The following is an 18,442-nucleotide window of genomic DNA, read 5'->3' as shown; positions in this document are numbered from 1 at the left end:
CCCACAGGATGGAATGGAGGCCAGTGTGGAGTAGTGAGGCATTTAAGACTGGCTCAGAGGAAGGGGCAACACCCCAGGGTGGGAGAAGGTAGGAAATTCGATGATTCACCTGTCAGAGGCCCACCCCATTGTGCTCTGTGGGAAGCCTTATGCTACCGTGGGGACCCCCAGATGGATCCGGTCCACGGTCTGCCTTTGGGAGGCAAAGGCGCTATGTGGTGTGACAGGGTGACGAGGACAGCAGGGGTCAGGGGCTCACTGTCTGAGAAGATAAAGGGTGGGCCTCAGAGAAATGGTGACAAATACACTGGGTTTTAAAACGGTCAGAGTTGGGACACCTGGGTGGCTCAGTAGTTTAGAGCCTGCCTTCGGCCCAGGACGTGATCCTGGAGTCCTGAGATCGAGTCCTACACTGGGCTCCCTGCAGGGAGCCTGCTTCTCCTTCTGCCTGTGTCTCTGTCTCTCTCTCTGTGTCTCTCATGAATAAATAAATTAAAAAATCTTAAAAAAAAAAAGGGGGTCAGAGTTTAGCGATGTAACAGTTTGGAGAAACAGTAGTGTGGAGTGTCAAAAGGCACACAGGAGAGGAGATCTCTGTGGGATGCTCCACGGCTGGGGGATATCCCACTGGTTGGAGATACAACTGGACAGTCACGGATAGTCTCAGGAGAGCTAGGGCTGCTATGTGAATGGCAGGGCTGCTCAGCCACAGGGTGAGTGAACTGCAACAGTGGTGCTGGGGCTGGGTAGGGGCTGCTTGTCACTTAGGCGAGGGGCACAGGAGCTGTGGCATGGTGGGGGTGAAAGAGGGAGAGTGTGAGATCCTGTTCTTGACAGCACAGAACAAGGCATCTAAGGGAGAGACCACCATCAGCAGACACTGCCTGAGCTCCTGCTCATTAGTAGGCATTCTACTGGGGAGATCAAGTACAACGGGATGGAGAGGTCCCGGCCTCAGGAAACCTGCCATCTAGGGCTCTGTCTTAGACAGTGGATGCATGGTGACGATGCTCACCGAGGAGGGTTCTTGTGGACAGGAGTATGACTATTTGGGGGCTGTGTCTCCTCTCCCTCTTCTTCTCCTGCTCCCCAGAGACACCAGACTGAAAACCAGCTGAGGGAAAGAGGACAGTGGAAATAACCTATTTTACTCCCACTGACAGCCCCAAACGACGTTAGATGGGGTGAGGGCAGGGCAGCTGGCGGAGGCCCGGGCTTCCAAAAAGCCCGCAGACTTAACTCCTCAGTCGGGTCAGCACACACAAGCAGAGCTACCTAGTGTCCCTATCAGAAGGGCCCAGCCCTGGTCAGCTTCCCCTGGGACACTTCACAGTGACAGTCGTTGACCAAGAAAAGGCCAGGTTTTAAAGATATGCCAGGAAGAGCTAGGAAGGCAGCTGCAGCCAGGTTCCCTTGCACAGCTGAGATGTGACAGCTGAGACCTCCGAGTGCTTCCTGCCCTTTTGCGGTCAACTGTCCACTGATGATGCTGCCATCCGTGACACCAAGTGAGCTGACAGGAAGAAAGAGAAGCAAAAGGCCACAGAAACTACATGAAGTCTTCTCTTATCTGGAAAATAAGGGCATCATTTCTCGAAGGCATGTAACAGCAGAAACAAAGAACTTTCTTAAGAATTACAGAAGCTATTTCTTGTTGATAAGCTATCCTTCAGCTAGAAATGATTTTGCTTCAAAAGACTGCGCCGCCTGAATACTCACCAAAGTGGTCTGCCCCTATGACCCCCTCCCCTGGGCCTACAGGTACCCAAAGAGCCAGGCTCTACAGGCAGACTGCAGCTTCTACAAACAAGTAAATCCAGCCAGCCCCCAGCAGGAAGCTAGGCAGACAGCAAGAGCTCAGCAGGAACAGAACACACCACTGCTCTGTCCTGTGCCTGCCTTCCCTGCCCACCCCCGTCACTCCCCATGTCTCCTCACCTGTGAACTGTCCGACCTGCTGTGGGAAGGTGCTCTGGGTTGGGTCTTGGTACTGGGGAGGCGGGCGAGTCAGGTGGCGCTGAAACTGCTGCTTTTCCTAGAAACGCCATGAATGATAGAACAGAACAAGACCCACATAGAACAGAAACAACAGAGTTAGATCAGACAAAAGTAAACTGCTACATTTGTTACTCACAGATGGATTCCTACACTTGTTATTCACAGATGCTCCTGGTTTCATTTGGGGATTAAAAAAATTTTTTTTTCTTCAGAGAGAAAGGTATACAAGTGAGGGGTGGGGGAGGGCAGAGAGGGAGAAGCAGATTCCCAACTGAGCAGGGAACCTGATCCAGGGCTCGATCCCAGAACCCAGGGATCATGACCTGAGTTGAAGGCAGGCGCTTAACCCACTGAGCCACCCAGGCACCCCCATTTGGGGTATTTTTAACAAACTGTATGAAACAGAAGGATGGAGCAGATCTAAGGAGTGATGATTTAAAAAAAAAAAAAGTGTATCTGTTTACAAAAATGTTAAATGGAAAAAAAAAAAAACGTTCAGTGGGAGGGCACCTGGGTGGTTCAGTCAGTTGAGCATACCACTCTTAGCTGTGGCTCAGGTCATGATCTCAGGGTCATGGAATTGAGCCCCATGTCAGCTCTGAGCTCAGTGTGGAGTCGGCGTGAGGTTCCCCCACCCCACCCCCCAAATGTTGGGAGAACAGATCAGGAAAATGCAAATCAAAGCCACAATGACATACTACTTTACACCCACTAAGATGGCTAGAATAAAAAAGACAAGAAGTATGAAGTGTGGAGAACCTGGCGCCCTCACATTGCTGTGGGAATGTAAAATGGTTCAGCAGCTTTGGAGAATAGTCTGGCAACTCCTCACAGGGCGATTCTGCCCCTGGGCATACACTCAACAGAACTGAAAACTTCCATCCAAAGAAGGGGGAACAACCCAAATGTCTACCAACCGGTGAATGGATAAATCAAACGGAGCTTATCCAAACAGAATTCTGTTCAGCCACTGGAAAGCATGGGCTACAACACGGGTGGTAACTTTTAATGGGCATACGGTTTCTTTATAGGGGCCGAAAACTGACTATGGTGATAGCCATACCACTGTGTGAATATACTAAAAATTATACACTTTAAATAGGTGGATTATATCTCACGTGAATGGATTCTCAATAAAGCTGGTATTTTTAAAAATGGCAGAACTGAAGCAGTGACATGTGGGCTTTAAAGTCATCCTCAGTCACCTCCATCCTCTGGGTAGCTAGTCTCTAATGACTTTAAATTTTTTTTTTAATTTTTATTTATTTATGATAGTCACACACACACAGAGAGAGAGAGAGAGAGAGGTAGAGACATAGGCAGAGGGAGAAGCAGGCTGCATGCCCGAAGTGGGATTCAATCCTGGGTCTCCAGGATCGCGCCCTGGGCCAAAGGCAGGCGCTAAACCGCTGCGCCACCCAGGGATCCCCTCTAATGACTTTATTTTTTTTTTAATTTTTATTTATTTATGATAGTCACAGAGAGAGAAAGAGAGAGAGGCAGAGACATAGGCAGAGGGAGAAGCAGGCTCCATGCACCGGGAGCCCGACGTGGGATTCGATCCCGGGTCTCCAGGATCGCGCCCTGGGCCAAAGGCAGGCGCCAAACCGCTGCGCCACCCAGGGATCCCCCCTCTAATGACTTTAAAGATACAATTTTAAACCCTGAGAACTCTTGTAACCCTGGCGTCTACAAGTTACACTTGGTGACTGAGCAGGTGAACTGCAGGACTTGGAGGGGCTGGGCAGGCCTGATTCTAGAACTCATTTCCCTGTGTTGTATTCTAGCGTATAACAAACTACATTTACAACAAAGCTGGATCCCATAATGGACCAGCAGACCAGTGAGCTCAGTGCTCTGTTAGTTGTAGTCAAGGGACATGGAAAAATGTCCCTAACAAATTTAGTTTAGCCACACATTTGCCTTCATGAATTCTCACCGAGTGACATTAAAGCTGCTTCTAACACAGGCCACCACCATTTGAAAAATGCCACACTCCTGGAAAGGGCAAAGGAGGGGCACCTGGTGGCTTAGTCTGTTGAAGGTCCCACTCTTGGTTTTGGTTCAGGCCATAAGCTCAAAGCGGTGGGCTCCAGTTCCTCATCAGGCTCCATGCTCAGTGGGGAGTCTGCTTGAGATTCTCCCCCTCTCCCTCTGCTCCTCGCACTGTGCTCTTTCTTTCTCTAAAATAAATAACTTTTAATAAAATAAATAAATGGGCAAAGGACATGCAACTGATGCACACACATGTGAACATACATGCATGCAGGTGCATATATAGTGAAGGGGCAACCAAGCAGTCATGTGAGAGGCAGGTGACAGTGTGGGTGGTGGGGGTCGCCTTCACCTCTCACTTTACCTGTTCTGCCAGAAGGTGTTGCTGCCTTTGTAAGAACTGCTGTTGCTGCAGATGCTTTTGTTGCTGCTCCCTCTGTTTCTGTTGGTCCAAAAGCAAGTGATGTTGCTTCATGACTGCCGCCTGCTGCTGGCTGCTGAGATAGGGGGCGCTGCTGCGGGTGCTGGCCACAGACACAGTGGGTGGCTGGCTCCCGACACCGGCCGCAGGGGTGGCCACAGGGACACTGGGGGTGTTCTGCTCCTGTGAGCACAGAGAAGGGAATCTCAGGTTAGGAAGAACATGGTGAAGTCCAAAAGCCCTGATCGAAGTAGATGAGCTCTGTGCAGGGAGAGCCTCTGCCCCAAACCCCAGAGCATATGTCCTCCGGGGCTTGGCTAGACACCAAAAGAAGGAACACCTGAGTATCCAGGCACAGCAACAAGCAGTGTCACCAGCTGCACTGGTGATCCTTGCTTCCTATGGTTCACCAGCAGCAGAGGCGAGATTTTACATTTAAGCTCAAATCTGGCACGTATCAGTTCCAGTAGGCAACTGCCACTTTCAAATGCTCACTTTCTGGAATGCATCAGTGCAAATGGGCCCCAAAAGGAGGAACACTCTGAGGGGGTCTGATGGATGGGGACTCGATGTTCTGAGTGTGCAAATCTTGGGTGCCTGGCAGTGGGACTGTCTTTGAACTGCCTGAGACTGTATCACATGTCCATTTGTGTTGGCTTTTGTCAGAGCATGCTCACAAAATACTGTACCAATGAAAACTTTAACAAAATTCTCAATTAATAGATGGGCTAAAAGTGAGACTCATGTCAAAGGCTCCACAGTATTATCCCATCCTGATCATCCTGATTTATGTTTAAAAGGGGGAAAATTTAACTTGAATACAGAAGAAGGTAAAAAAAACAATGATCATTTAAACAAGTTCAACTTTTCTGAGCTCCTTTCCAGTTCTTACAGGACTTTACTTTAATCCTTACAAGAGTCTAAGCTTCGAGCAGACAGACCCAGAGGTAATTTCCTCATCCACCACGCCCAGAAGCGTTTGGGCTATGAGAGTGCTGTGTGCAGTGCCGAGCACTACTGAAATGGCAGTCGTCACTGCTCTTAAGGATCCTTTTAGTGGCTGTGGAACAGTTTACTGGCTGACATAAGTGGAAGTATCAACATTTACACATGTACTCTCCTGCTGAGAGATGCTTAATCTGCTTCTAGTTTTTGGCTACTAGAAGTGAAGCAATGAACACCTTGTATATTAACTTTCCTATTTTTTAGGGATTATTTCTTACAGGGGTATAATGTGCCGATGCTTATGAACATTTTTATGGCTTAAGAAAAATATGTAACACCAAACTACTTCTTACAAGCACCATGCCCATGTACACACCCTCATCAGTCGAAAGGCATCAATTTCCCCATTATCATCATCACCAGCAATTGTTTTTTTTTTTAATTTCTGAAATTTTACAAATACACACTGGTACCCACAAATGTATTCACCACAGGCTTACTTATAATAAGTGATGAAAACCAGGAGATGATGAGATACACTAACACACCGGCATGCCCTATGTTCCACAGCTGCTGTCACACAACTTTTAACTTGTCAAGGGATCTTCTGTGTAGACATGGAAGACAGTCCGGGGCACATCAGGGAGGGAGAAAAGCAAATGTGTTTCACTGTACCTTGGAGGAAGCTGGGGGAATAAGCCCTAGCCATGAGAAGGTTGCCAGGGAAGAAACATCTTAGAACACATGTGAATGTGAGTAGAAATGCAAATATTGATCACGATAAAACTAGTACTTGACCATTCTCCACCCTACAGAGCAGTTATGTGACTGCCAGGCTGGAGCATCATGGTGAAATAACCATGGAGTTTGGATGTGTTGGGGATTAGCTTGCCCCTTACTAAATCTTAAGGTATTCTGCACACTACCTTTCAGATGGAAAGGTAGTTTAAAAAAAAAAAAACAAAACAAAAGGAGAAAGGCCTCTAATCAGCACATTAAATGCAACCTTTATAGGCAAAATAACAGCCATACATGACTTACTTTAAAGTTGTACAGCATGGAGGAGACACTCAACGCCTCTGCTTAGGTGCTGGTGATGCCTCAAATGTATGGATACTTTAAACCAAATTATACCAGGGAATTTCACCCTATTTTTGTTTATTCAGAATCAATCCTGTTTTCTTTGACTGATTTTTCTCTCTCAAGAGATTCAAAGGACGACGGTAGCTGCTCCCACCATCCCTCTGCTCCCCAACTACCTGGAGCAAGTGACCACAGGGCTGCAGAGCAATAGCCTCATGTGCTCACCTGGCTGGGTGGAACCAGTGACCGGAAGGGCAGATTTCCTGGCTTTGGTTTCATCATAAACAAGGAGTTCTGTTCATTGCTCAGGTGAGGCAGCTGCTGGGGAAGATATGCCATGAGGGTGGACTTGCTCTGGCCAGATGCAGGGCCACCTTGCCCACAGTCGGCTTTATAATGAGAAAGGGGTTTGGTGTTGCCATAGTCCAGCACTGACCCTTGGTTAGTCACGGCATTCTGATTCAAGTTATTCGGCGGCTGATGACTCAGCAGGTTCACATGGCTGGACTGGAGGTAGGGGCCTCCAGGCCGAGGGGAGCTCTTGTTCACACCTGGCATCATGAGCAATTTGGAGTTGGTGAAGTCTTGCTTGTAACCAGGAGGGCTGGCAGGTTTCTCCATGGGATAGGGTACGTTTAAGGGGCTGTGAGAGGGGCCTGTCTGCTGCCACGTGGACATCTGGCCCGGGGCTGGTGCAGGGGTAGCCTGCTGCGGGTTCTGGAGCATCTGCTCACGCTTCTGCTTGGCAGCAATCTGCTGGAGCTGGTGGGCAGAGGACAGCTCTGAGGCCCCTCCTGGGCCCTGGCTAGGCAACACCACACTAGAAAGGGCTCTTTGTGCATTCTGGGCCTGCGCTGATGCCGGCATCAGGTTAGGACTGGGATTATCTGCCCCAGGCTGGCCAGAGGTATGGAACAGAGGCTGAGTGCCCCCTAGGCTGGGTGAATCGGTACTCACGGGACCGGCTGAAGGCCCCATAAAGGTCTGTCCTGCAGACCCAGCCCTCACTTGTGGAGAGCCTAACTGTTCTTGTTCAAAGGCTGCTGGAGAGAATTCTGTCTTAATATTAATGTCCTGTGCCAAGGGGGTCTGTGTAGCAGACCCAGAAGACTCTGGGTCCTTCTTCTCTTCAAAGTCCTCATTAAACAGATCCTTCATGTCTTCATCAGGCACTGACCTGTTTAGCTCCTCGATGAGCTCTTTCCACTCTTGCTCGTTCAGGTTGAGGTCAGGCATGAGGTTGCTCTGAGATATGGAGCCCCCGGCCCCTGCAATCATGCAAGGCAGGTCATCGACGGGCTCTTGCTTCAGCTCTTTATTCAGGCTCAGAGGAAATGGCTCACCAGGGTTGCTGCCCCCATTCAGGTGGAGACCTGAGTCAGCCAGACACTTCTTACTGATGGAGTCCAGCCCCAGTGAGTGCTTCCCACTGGCCTGCAGTGCCTCTGCACCAGGCTTGTCAGGCTGCCCCAGGGGAGAGGCTGGAGGCAGGCCGTTGGAAGAGATGGCTACTCCCAGAGGGGCCTCTCGACGGGTCTTCTTGTGTCCAGAAAAGAGGTCTCCATAGCCATTCTGTTGCTCACCATTCTGAGGGGAGGTGGTACTCTCCAGGTTCCTCTTCACTGTATCATGGAGATGCTGCAAAACACGACAAGAGCAACTTAACACACAATGTCACAGAGGAGGCCCCTTTCTTTCTTTCTTTCTTTCTTTCTTTCTTTCTTTCTTTCTTTCTTTCAAGATTTATTTATTTAGTTATTCATGATAGGTCTAGAGAGAGAGAGAGAGAGAGAGAGAGAGAGAGAGAGAGGCAAAGACACAGGCAGCGGGAGAAGCAGGTTCCATGCCGGGAGCCCGACGTGGGACCCGATTCTGGGACTCCAGGATCATGCCCTGGGCCAAAGGCAGGCGCCAAACCGCTGAGCCACCCAGGGATCCCCAGCCCCTCGGCTTTTAATGGTGGTTTCCATCAGAGCCCGCACCCCTGCCGTGCTCTCCTGCTGACTCTGACCAGCCAGTTTATCCTCGCTCCTCCTGGGAGCACACCCCCACTTCCCCTATTCCAGGTCCTCTGCCCTGGCCTGAGTCCGGGCCACTACTGGAGCTGCAGGAAAGCAAGCCAACTTCAATCAGGGAATCCATACCTGACCTTTGTGGCCTTCTCTTGCAGGATGCAAGCCTGATGTTGCCCACAGTCATCTAGTCTGAGGGTGTGCCCAAGAGTAGGGCCAATGAGAGAAAGAAGCAGAAGCTACATATACATTCTTAAGGGTGTCACCTAAGTCCTGACTGTACATGAGACCAGCCATGCCCCTGCACTTTTCACTTCAGGGAACCAAAAACTTCCTTTTTGTGTTTAAGCTCCTTTGACTCAGATTTCTCTGGCTTTCAGCTGAAGGAGCCCTGCCTGCTAGGGGCTCTCTCTCAGGCCTCGGTGGGGTGGCTCACGAGCACCAGGTGGCTGACGTGTTGCACAGGCCAGCATTCATGCCCCATTGGGCCTTTCAAGGAGCTGCTGTCCGGTGCCACTCCTTTTCCCCAGGCAGAGCTGCTCCTTCTCCTCCCTGCCAGCTCTAAGCAGCTTCTGACCCTCTGCGCCCCAGTCACTAGCCCCTACAAACCCCACTTCTCAGTATGAAAGCATTCCTTTGCCCAAAGCCAGCCTGTCTTACACCATTATCTTTGCTCCCCCCCGCCCTCCTCAGCTAGATTTGTTTGGCTAGCCTTACAAACAGTCCACCCTGTGTCACGGACAGGTGCTGTGTGCAGAGCAAGACAATGAGGTGGTTCCTGGGGTCTTCCGAGGCTTCCAGTCTGCCAGGATACAGGACACATCCAGACATGGCTACGGGAGAGCAGCAGAGCAACAGCACCCTGGGCCGGGAGTCTGGCACAGGAGCTTCATGAAGAGAACAGGACACGGGAGTGGGAAGAATGGAAGGTGCTATCTTTCCACTCTTTCCCTAGCCTCTGCCAGGACATGATTCCTTCATTAATGCAGGTGCCTACACTTAGCTCTAACCTTGGTGCTGTTCCTTCCCTAGGTTTTTTTGTTGCATTTTTGTCCTTTGCCCTCCACTCCCCCCATTCCATCCCTCCTACTGACCCTAAGTATCTATACTGTATTATTTATAAAGTTCCCAATAGGAGCTTTCATAATTATCTTTTAATAGATTTCAGAGGAGTCGATGGCACCCAAAACTCTGTACTGTTGTCCTGGGGCTACAGAGAAGAGCTACATGGACCCACCACCACAGTCCGAGGAGTGTGAGGGCACCAGTGCACTGACCAGGGCTCCTACCCAAGGCAACTCCTTGGGCAACAGCTCTCAACAGTAAACTTTTCCTAAAAGAGAGAAACCTCCTAGATACATATGCACATCAAGCAAGGAAACAAGGAGGGGAACTTTCTCAGTCTGCAGTCCCAATTCCAATGCTTCCATTCCTTTTTTAATCCTTGCTTCAAGATTTTCCTATTTTTTTTTTTTACTGTTAAAGCTGACTGTGCAGTGCTCTATAAATTCTGGCTGAGTCCATAATCCTCTAAATCCATATCTGGGTATCTAAGTTAGCTCAGAAAAACTCAGGGATACTCAATAAATGAAACTGTTGGGCAGAGGTGTAAGCTGAAAAACGATCCTAGGACCCTATAAGGGGACATCTGCTTTACTTTCATGTGGGTTCTCCTGCTTCCTGCTGCCACCTAGGGGTGTGAGGGGGGAAGGGACCCATGTTCTTAAAATGGACCTTTGTAAGATCTACCACTGGAAAAGTTTCCTTTGAGGAAAGTCAATTCATAACCATTTAATTGATCTCAAAGAAATCAAAATGAGTTGCTGATTTTTCTTGGGTTTTTATTCTTTCTATTATTTTCTTTCTGGAAAATCATTTGTTCCTCAGTGTCAGCTTTGGGCTGTCTATAAACCAGGGAGCTCAGTCTTCCATTTTCCTAAGGGGGAAGTTGGAAAACCTAGGAGGTCAGGGCACTAGATTGAGTCAGCTGGTTGTCCCAGATTAGAAACAGAATCCTTCTTTGCCCTAATAATTATAAAAGCTACCACTCCCTCTTTCAATATCCACATGCAAACAGCTGCAGACAAGTTCCAAAGTAACAACTTAATTTTGCAATCCAATTACTTTCCAAAGGAAACACCGGGCCATTTTCTCAACTGCTCACAAAATGTAACTGGAATGATGTAGGCGGGGGTGGGAAATGTGGAATGTGGTGGCCCTGGCAGATTTTTAAGTCTTGAGCATTTGCAGGAGTGCCTGATATGTGCAAAGCAGGAATTTACAACAAAGATGTGCAGACAGCCTGAACGGATTATAAATTACATAAGAACACACAGAGTAAGAGCTATAAAGCAGACAAAACTAGGCAGCATGGATAAACACACGGGCTCCCTCTCAGCACATCTGGTACTTCGGGGCACTCAGCTCAGACGGAATGGTCTTGTGGTACACAGGATTCCAGGAGGATCCCATCCTGGAATAAGGTGATCTGGTGTTCATTTCCTTCACAAGGGGGTTTTGTTAAAGGGTACCACATGCCTGATGGTAAGCTGGAAGCCCTGCATACTCACCCTGTCAGTCTTCCACCAAAGCACCCTGCAGTCCTGACTCCCACCCCAGCCTTTGCCACCCGTCAGCTTCTGCTCTGGGAGAGGGACCCCAGGATATACACTGCTGAGTCTAGGTGGAGTTGCCACACCTTGTGGACACCAAATCAGTGTCCTGTGTCCCCTCATCACCCTCATGCCAGCCTGAGGCATGAGACTTACTGTCTTGGCCTACTCTCCACTTCTGCCACCGGCCACTGAAGTTCCAGTGTGCTTTCTGGCCAGACTAACCAAAGGGTAACACCTATACTCTTCCGCTGAGCTAACAAACACACGTGGCTGCTTAAGAAAGGGGTGGCTTGCTCATCCATATTCCTTATGAGCCGGCAGTCACCTGGGGCAGCCACTAGTGCTTCCTGCCACTTCTCAAGTCATATTGCTCCTTGGTCATCCAATCAGCCAAACACCCACCTCCCCACACCCGAAAGCCAGCACCTAGACCCACTGCACTATGGCTTCCATCCTCTGGGGAGCTGACGGGATGCCAAACGGGCAGGGGTGGTAGTGTAGAAGGAAGACTTTAGGGCTGCTTTCCCCGAGGCCAATGATCTTGATGCTGTTAAATGCAGTCCACATTTTCAGTCTTTCCCTCCATCATCTACCTCTTAATAATTCCTTGAGGGACACCTGGGTGGCTCAGCAGCTGAGCATCTGCCATCAGCTCAGGGCGTGATTCTGGAATCTGGGATCGAGTCCCCACACCAGGCTCCCTGTGAATAAATGAGACACAGAAAGAGAGGCAGAGACACAGGCAGAGGGAGAAGCAGGCTCCCCGCAAGGAGCCCAATGTGGCACTCGATCCCAGATTCCGGGATCACACCCTGGGCCAAAGGCCGGTGCTCAACTGCTGAGCCACCCAGATGTCCCAAATAAATAAAATCTTAAAAAAAAAAAAATTCCTTTCATCTTATTTCTTTACCATAGTATCTTGCTTTCTCTTCTATTTTCTTCTGGTTGTTTCTTCTAGTCTCCTTTGAGGTAGGTCTCTGCTTCAAATGAGTATGGGAGTTCTTTCTCCTCTTTTTAAAATTTTTTAAAAAAGATTTATTCATGTGACAGAGAAAGAGAATGGTGTGCCAGCACACATGAGTGCATGAGCAGGGAGAGAGGCAAAGGAAAAGGAGAATCTCAAGCAGACTCCTCACTAAGCAGAGAGCCCAATGCAGGGCTTGATTCCACGACCCCATGAGATCATGATCTGGGTCGAAACTGAGAAGAGGTGGATGCCCCACTAACTGAGCCACCCAGGCACCCCTCTCCTCTTTTTATTCTACACACACTCTGACTGATCTTATCCACTCCCATGGCTTCAAATTCCCATGACTGAACATCACATTCAGAATAAACCCAACTGCCAGGGATCAAGTGCTGATCTAGCAGTCCTTGTCCGTCATCCAACCTGCTTTTCCATGCTCCCCTGTTGTACAGCACACTGAGTCACACTAGCCTTCTTATAGTGCCTCAAAGGTGCCCCCTCATTCCTGCCTCAGGGCCTTTGCACTTGTTCTTCTCTTTGTCCTGAACACTTCTTCCCCCGATCTCCCTAGGGGTGGCTTAGCTCCTAATTTGGGTCCGTTATCCCCTCAGTCATTCTCCCAGTCACTCTCCATCCTATCTCCTTGTTAATTCTCCCATGGAGGCACTCGTGTGAATGAGTCTTAGTTTTACACTTTATTTTTTTTAAATAAATCTTTTTTTTAATTTTTATTTATTTATGATAGTCAGAGAGAGAGAGAGAGAGAGAGAGAGAGAGAGGCAGAGACACAGGCAGAGGGAGAAGCAGGCTCCATGCACCGGGAGCCCGACATGGGATTCGATCCTGGGTCTCCAGGATCGCGCCCTGGGCCAAAGGCAGGCGCTAAACCGCTGCGCCACCCAGGGATCCCAGTTTTATACTTTAGAATGAAAAACAGAGACCCAGTACCTAGAACAGTGCCTGGCACTCAATAAGTATTTGTGAATGAATGTGCTCTTAATCCCCATGTTGACAGAGCTCCAGACTCCCATTTGTCTAACCACTTACCTGGTGTATGGGGTGTCCTGCAGATAATTCAGACTTAATCTGTCCAAATCTGAAACAGCTTCTCCCCAGTCTCGTTTTCCTTTCTTTCTCTGCTCATCCCAGACAATGTTTGCTACCATCCACCTGGTCACATAAACCAGAACCAGAGAGCCACTCTAGCCCCTCCTTTTCTACTCCCTGCATTCAATCTATGCGCTAGTCCTGGTGAGCCCACTGCTCAGCATTCCTTGGTTCTACACACTACTCTCCATTCACTATTACCAATTTCTCTTGCTTGAATCATTTTAACCATGTCTACAGTTAGTTTTGCAATTTCCGCCCTCATCTACATTCTGCACTCTGGTCAGAGTGATTACACCAAAGGGCAGATCTGATCCCGTTACTATTTTCCTGAAAGCTCTTCAACTGCAAGGCACCTTATTGCCCTCAGGCCTTCATAACCCTGAACTTGGCTCCGTCATCCTTCCGGCTCTGGAACTAGTTTAACTCCCCACCAACTTTCCAACCACACCCATGCTGTACGCTTGCTGGAATGCCTCAAAAGTGTAGGTTGAAACATAAAAAACTGTAACTTTTTAAGGCAACAATCTGACCTGATACCATGCTGACTTTTTCTGTTTCTATTATGCTCTTCTAGTACCCTGTACAGACACTCAGGAACACTGACTGTCATTGGAAAAGACCATCTCCAGGTAAAGTCGATCTACTTTTAGGCAATATTCAAGATTTTTTTTTTTAAGATTTTATTTACTTATTCATGAGAGAGAGAGAGAGAAGCAGAGACATAGGCAAAGGGAGAAGCAGGCCCCATGCAGGGAGCCCAATGTGGGACTCGATCCCAGGACTCCAGGATAACTCCCTGAGCCAAAGGCAGCCAAAGCTCAACCGCTGAGCCACCCGCGTGTCCCAACATTAAAAATTTCAATGACCTGAGGGAAAACGTGGGAAATCCATGTCAAGTAGCAACTCTGGTAAGGCACTAAGTGAGCCAAGTGCCACAGGGACAAGTCAATACTTCCTCAGTGGCCTTACTAACCACTCTGCACTTCCATTTAACTACTCCTCATGGTGTCAGAATCTCACACAACCTTCAAAAGCACCATGGGAAGGAGAATCACTGTTCTTGTTTTCCAGCAGATAAAGTCAGATTACATGAGGCTTCCCAAGGTGTGGGCATTTGGGGGTCATGGGACGGATCTGCTGCCTATCCTCCATCCTCCGGCCCTGTCTCCCTCCTGGTCAGACTGGGAGGGGCCCACCCACATAGACTCCGCTTCCACCTGTGAGGCTGAGCGAGATGTCTGTTATGAAACACAAGCAGCAGGGAGTGAGTCAGTGCTTCAAACTGTGAGAAGAGCACCTTCCGTATACGAGCATGAAGAATCCCAACAAGGTGTTATTACCAGAAAAAAGGGCTGTGCCATGTGGAAATCACACACACTGACTGAAGAAAAAGAAAAATATCACAGAACCAAATAAAACCTGTTACTAAAGATTCCTACTTTTAAGATATTATTTGTCTTAATAGTTTGGAATTGCCAATCATTTAGAAGTGTGGTAAGTACTAAAGAGATCTGTAAACACTACTCCTTGCCACTGAATCCACCTACAAGGTCATACTGAAAATGGGAAGTTCCAAGAAATGCATTTTCCAGAAAACTTTACACTTTGGGGTCCAGACATTTTTACCATCATTTTTAAAATGTTTTATTTTATTTATTTTTAAAGATTTTATTTATTTATTCATGAGAGACACAAAGAGGCAGAGACACAGGCAGAGGGAGAAGCAGCCCAATGAGGGACTCAATCCCAGGACCTAGGGATCACAACCTGAGCCAAAGGCAGACGTTCAACCACTGAGCCACCCAGGCATCCCTTAAATGTTTTATTTTTAATGAATTATAGGTTCCTGTGTCAACTGTACTCAAACTAAAAAATAAAAAATAATTTGAGGTTCATAGGAAATTGGAAAGAGAGTTTGCAGAGGGCCTGCATATTTTTCACCCAGTTTCCCCAATGGTTGCCCCCATGCAGTGCTCATTCACCAAGATCCTACCTATGTGCCAGACCCTAACCTATACAAGGTGAGCAAAAAATAATCGCAAATTCAGATAGGCATGAAGTTTTTACTATACTCTAGGCAGGGCACTAGGCACTGGCATAAAAAGATACATAAGAGATGGTTCCGGCTCCCACCAGCTGGGATGTGATGATGAGGCTATGGAGGCAGGACAGATTATTACAAGAGGAGGGAGAAGGGGGCACTCAAGTTAGGTATTAAAAGAACAAAGAAGTCATCCAGAAGTAGGGGGCGGGGATTCCAGGCTGAGAGGCAAAGGCATGGATACACAAGAGAGCCCAGAGTAAGAGTGGACAGAAGGAGGCAAGCAGAAAAAATGAATAATAGTTTAATGTTGCTGAAGTATAAATGGCACAACAGGAAGTACTGAAAGAGGCTGGGAATGGACAGTGATGGGCCCGAAATGTTATTTAATACTGTGAAATTTCAAAACATACACAAAATGAAAGAGAACAGTATATGGAATCCTCAGGTGCCCCTTACCCAACTTAAACAACTATTAGTATTTGGTCCTTTTGTTGCATTTCTACCTCCCTAGTCCCCACCCCCAAGACTGGATGATTTAAGAAACAGATCCTGGGCATAATACCATTTAATCCAAAAATACTTCAGTTATGTATCTCTAAAAGTAAAAACTCTTTTTTAAAAATTTATTTATTTATTTATGATAGTCACACACACACACAGAGAGAGAGAGAGGCAGAGAGACATAGGCAGAGGGAAAAGCAGGCTCCATGCACCGGGAGCCCGACGCGGGACTCAATCTCGGGTCTCCAGGATCACACCCTGGGCCAAAGGCAGGCGCTAAACCGCTGCGCCACCCAGGGATCCCTAAAAGTAAAAACTCTTAAAAATACACATGTGTGTATAACATAACAATACCATTATCACACCTAAAACATTAATAATTATTATCACCACCTCAAACGCATTAGGATGGCTATTATCTAAAACAAAACATAACACCCAAAATAACAAGTGTTGGCAAGGCCATGGAGAAAATGGAACCTTTGTGCACTGTTGATGGGAATGAAAATGGTGCATCTGCTATGGAAAACAGCAGTTCCTCAAAAAATAAAAACAATATTTACCGTATTAGTCAGCAATATCATTTCTTTAAAAATTCCATTTCCAAAAGCACTGAAAGCAAGGACTTGAACAGATATTTGTAGACCATGTTCACACCCACATATTCAATGTAGCCAAAAGGTAGAAGTAACCCAAGTGTTCATCAATGGATGAATGAATAAACAAAATGTGGTCTATCCAATACAATGGAATATTATTCAGTCTTAAAAAGCAAAGACGGGATCCCTGGGTGGCGCAGTGGTTTGGCGCCTGCCTTTGGCCCAGGGCGCAATCCCGGAGACCCGGGATGAATCCCACATCGGGCTCCCGGTGCATGGAGCCTGCTTCTCCCTCTGCCTATGTCTCTGCCTCTCTCTCTTTCTCTCTCTGTGACTATCATAAATAAATAAAAATTAAAAAAAAAAAGGCAAAGACATTCTGACACATGCTACAATATGGAATAACCTTGAGGACATTATGTTAAGTGAAATAAATCTGTCACAAAAGGACAAGTACTGTATAATTCCAATTATATACAGTACCTAGAGTCCTCGAATTCACAGAGACAGAAAGAACAATGGTGGTTTCTGGGAGCTGCAGGGAGAAGGAAGTAGGGAGCTAGTGTTTCTGTTCTGCAAGATAAAATGAGCTATGGAGATGTATGGTGGTGGTGCTCACACAAATAATGTGAATGTACTTAATACTGTGAAGTGTGTACACTTAGAAGTGGTTAAGCTGGTAAATTTTGACTTATATATGTATATATCCATATGTATATATATATATATATACGTACATATGCGCACACACACACTTTTTTTAAAAAAGGGAGAGAGAGAATCCCAAGTAGGCTCCATATTCAGTGCGGAGTCCAACACGGGGCTCGATCCCATGACCCTCTGAGATCATGATCGAAGCTGAAACCAAGTTGGACATTTAATCAACTGCACTGTCCAGGCACCCTCTGTTGTATTTTATTACAATTTAAAAAAATTTTTAAATTATTATCATCCTGTAAACCAGCAGTGTTCAAGTTTCCCTGTCTCAAGATCTTTTGCAAACAAACAAAATAACTCCTTTATTATGAAAAATTTCAAACATATATTAAGGTAGAGAGAAAGTAGAATGACTCTCCATTTACTCACTGCCCAAGTGAAACAACGTATGTCCCATTTTGTGTCCTTCATACCCTACCCCTGGGCTAACTTAGCAACCACATCATTTCTCCTTAAATAGTTAAGCATGCATCACTAAAATATGAAAGCTCTTTGAAAAATAACCACAACACTATTCCTGAATGTAAAAAAAAAAAAAATCAAATTGTGGCTACAGTTGGTTTATTCAAGTCAGGATCCAAAACACTGCATCTGGCTAACGTGCTCTTAGGATTCTTAGTATATAACAGTTCTCTCTCCCTTTCTTAACTTTGCCATTTATTTGTCCAAGAAACTTAGTCACTTGTCCTGTAGAATTTTCCGTTTCCATAGTTGGGTGATTGTATGCCCCCCAAGGTATCATTTACAAGTTCTTCTATCCTCTGTATTTCCAGTAAACTGATAGAAGCTTGATGGGATTCACTTTTTTTTAAACATAAATAGTTATAGGTGATGTTGCACTGCATGTCATTTTAATAGGAACTTAGCAGATGAAGTCAGACTTGCATTTTTGGGGGATTTGCATTTTTATAAGCTATCTCTAATGCCTCTGTGGCAAATACATTTTAGGGAGAGAGGCCATGGACAGAGTGATTGCCAAGGAGAAGACTGCAGAAGTAGTCCGTGAAAGAGATGACAGCTGGACAGCAGGCATGAGGAAGAAAGGATTTCAGAGTTAGGGTGGGAGGGATTTGGCAGGTCCTGAAGACTGAGTTTATAGTGGGGGTGAGTGAGAAAGGAATGTCTCTCTAGTTTGGGCACATAGGTAAGATAGAGAATAAAGGAAAACCACTTTCAGTGGGAGGAGGGCTTAGTTGAGTTTTAGCCATGAAGAGATGGCGAGACCATTCAGGTCACGCCCAAGAGGCAGTGAATAATATTGATGATGAGTCCAGGGTAAAGACTGTCATGAGCAATGCATGCAGCTGAAACCACGAGCAGATTCCATTACTCAGGAAGAGTGACAGGTCAGCCAAAGGGCAGGTGAAGGGCCCATTCTGAAGACAGAACATAAGGGAGAGTGGAGAGTGGTGGGCTAAATACATCCAAAAGGTCC

General features: G+C 47.0%; 1 protein-coding gene across 1 annotated transcript in view; it reads right to left on the bottom strand.

Moving 5' to 3' along the window:
• MAML1 (mastermind like transcriptional coactivator 1) overlaps positions 1 to 18,442 on the bottom strand; it is a 47,663-nt gene that overhangs the window by 3,652 nt on the left and 25,569 nt on the right. Inside the window, exons 3-5 of the mRNA XM_055302101.1 lie at positions 6,668 to 8,080; positions 4,358 to 4,597; positions 1,939 to 2,035 (exon numbers count right to left, since the gene is read on the bottom strand). Coding sequence (XP_055158076.1) covers positions 1,939 to 2,035; positions 4,358 to 4,597; positions 6,668 to 8,080 — 1,750 coding nt within the window. The remainder of the gene's footprint in view (positions 1 to 1,938; positions 2,036 to 4,357; positions 4,598 to 6,667; positions 8,081 to 18,442) is intronic.

This window comes from Nyctereutes procyonoides, unplaced genomic scaffold, assembly GCF_905146905.1.
Source record: "Nyctereutes procyonoides isolate TBG_1078 unplaced genomic scaffold, NYPRO_anot_genome, whole genome shotgun sequence".
Taxonomy (NCBI): domain Eukaryota; kingdom Metazoa; phylum Chordata; class Mammalia; order Carnivora; family Canidae; genus Nyctereutes; species Nyctereutes procyonoides.
This window is presented reverse-complemented; position numbering and strand designations above follow the sequence as displayed.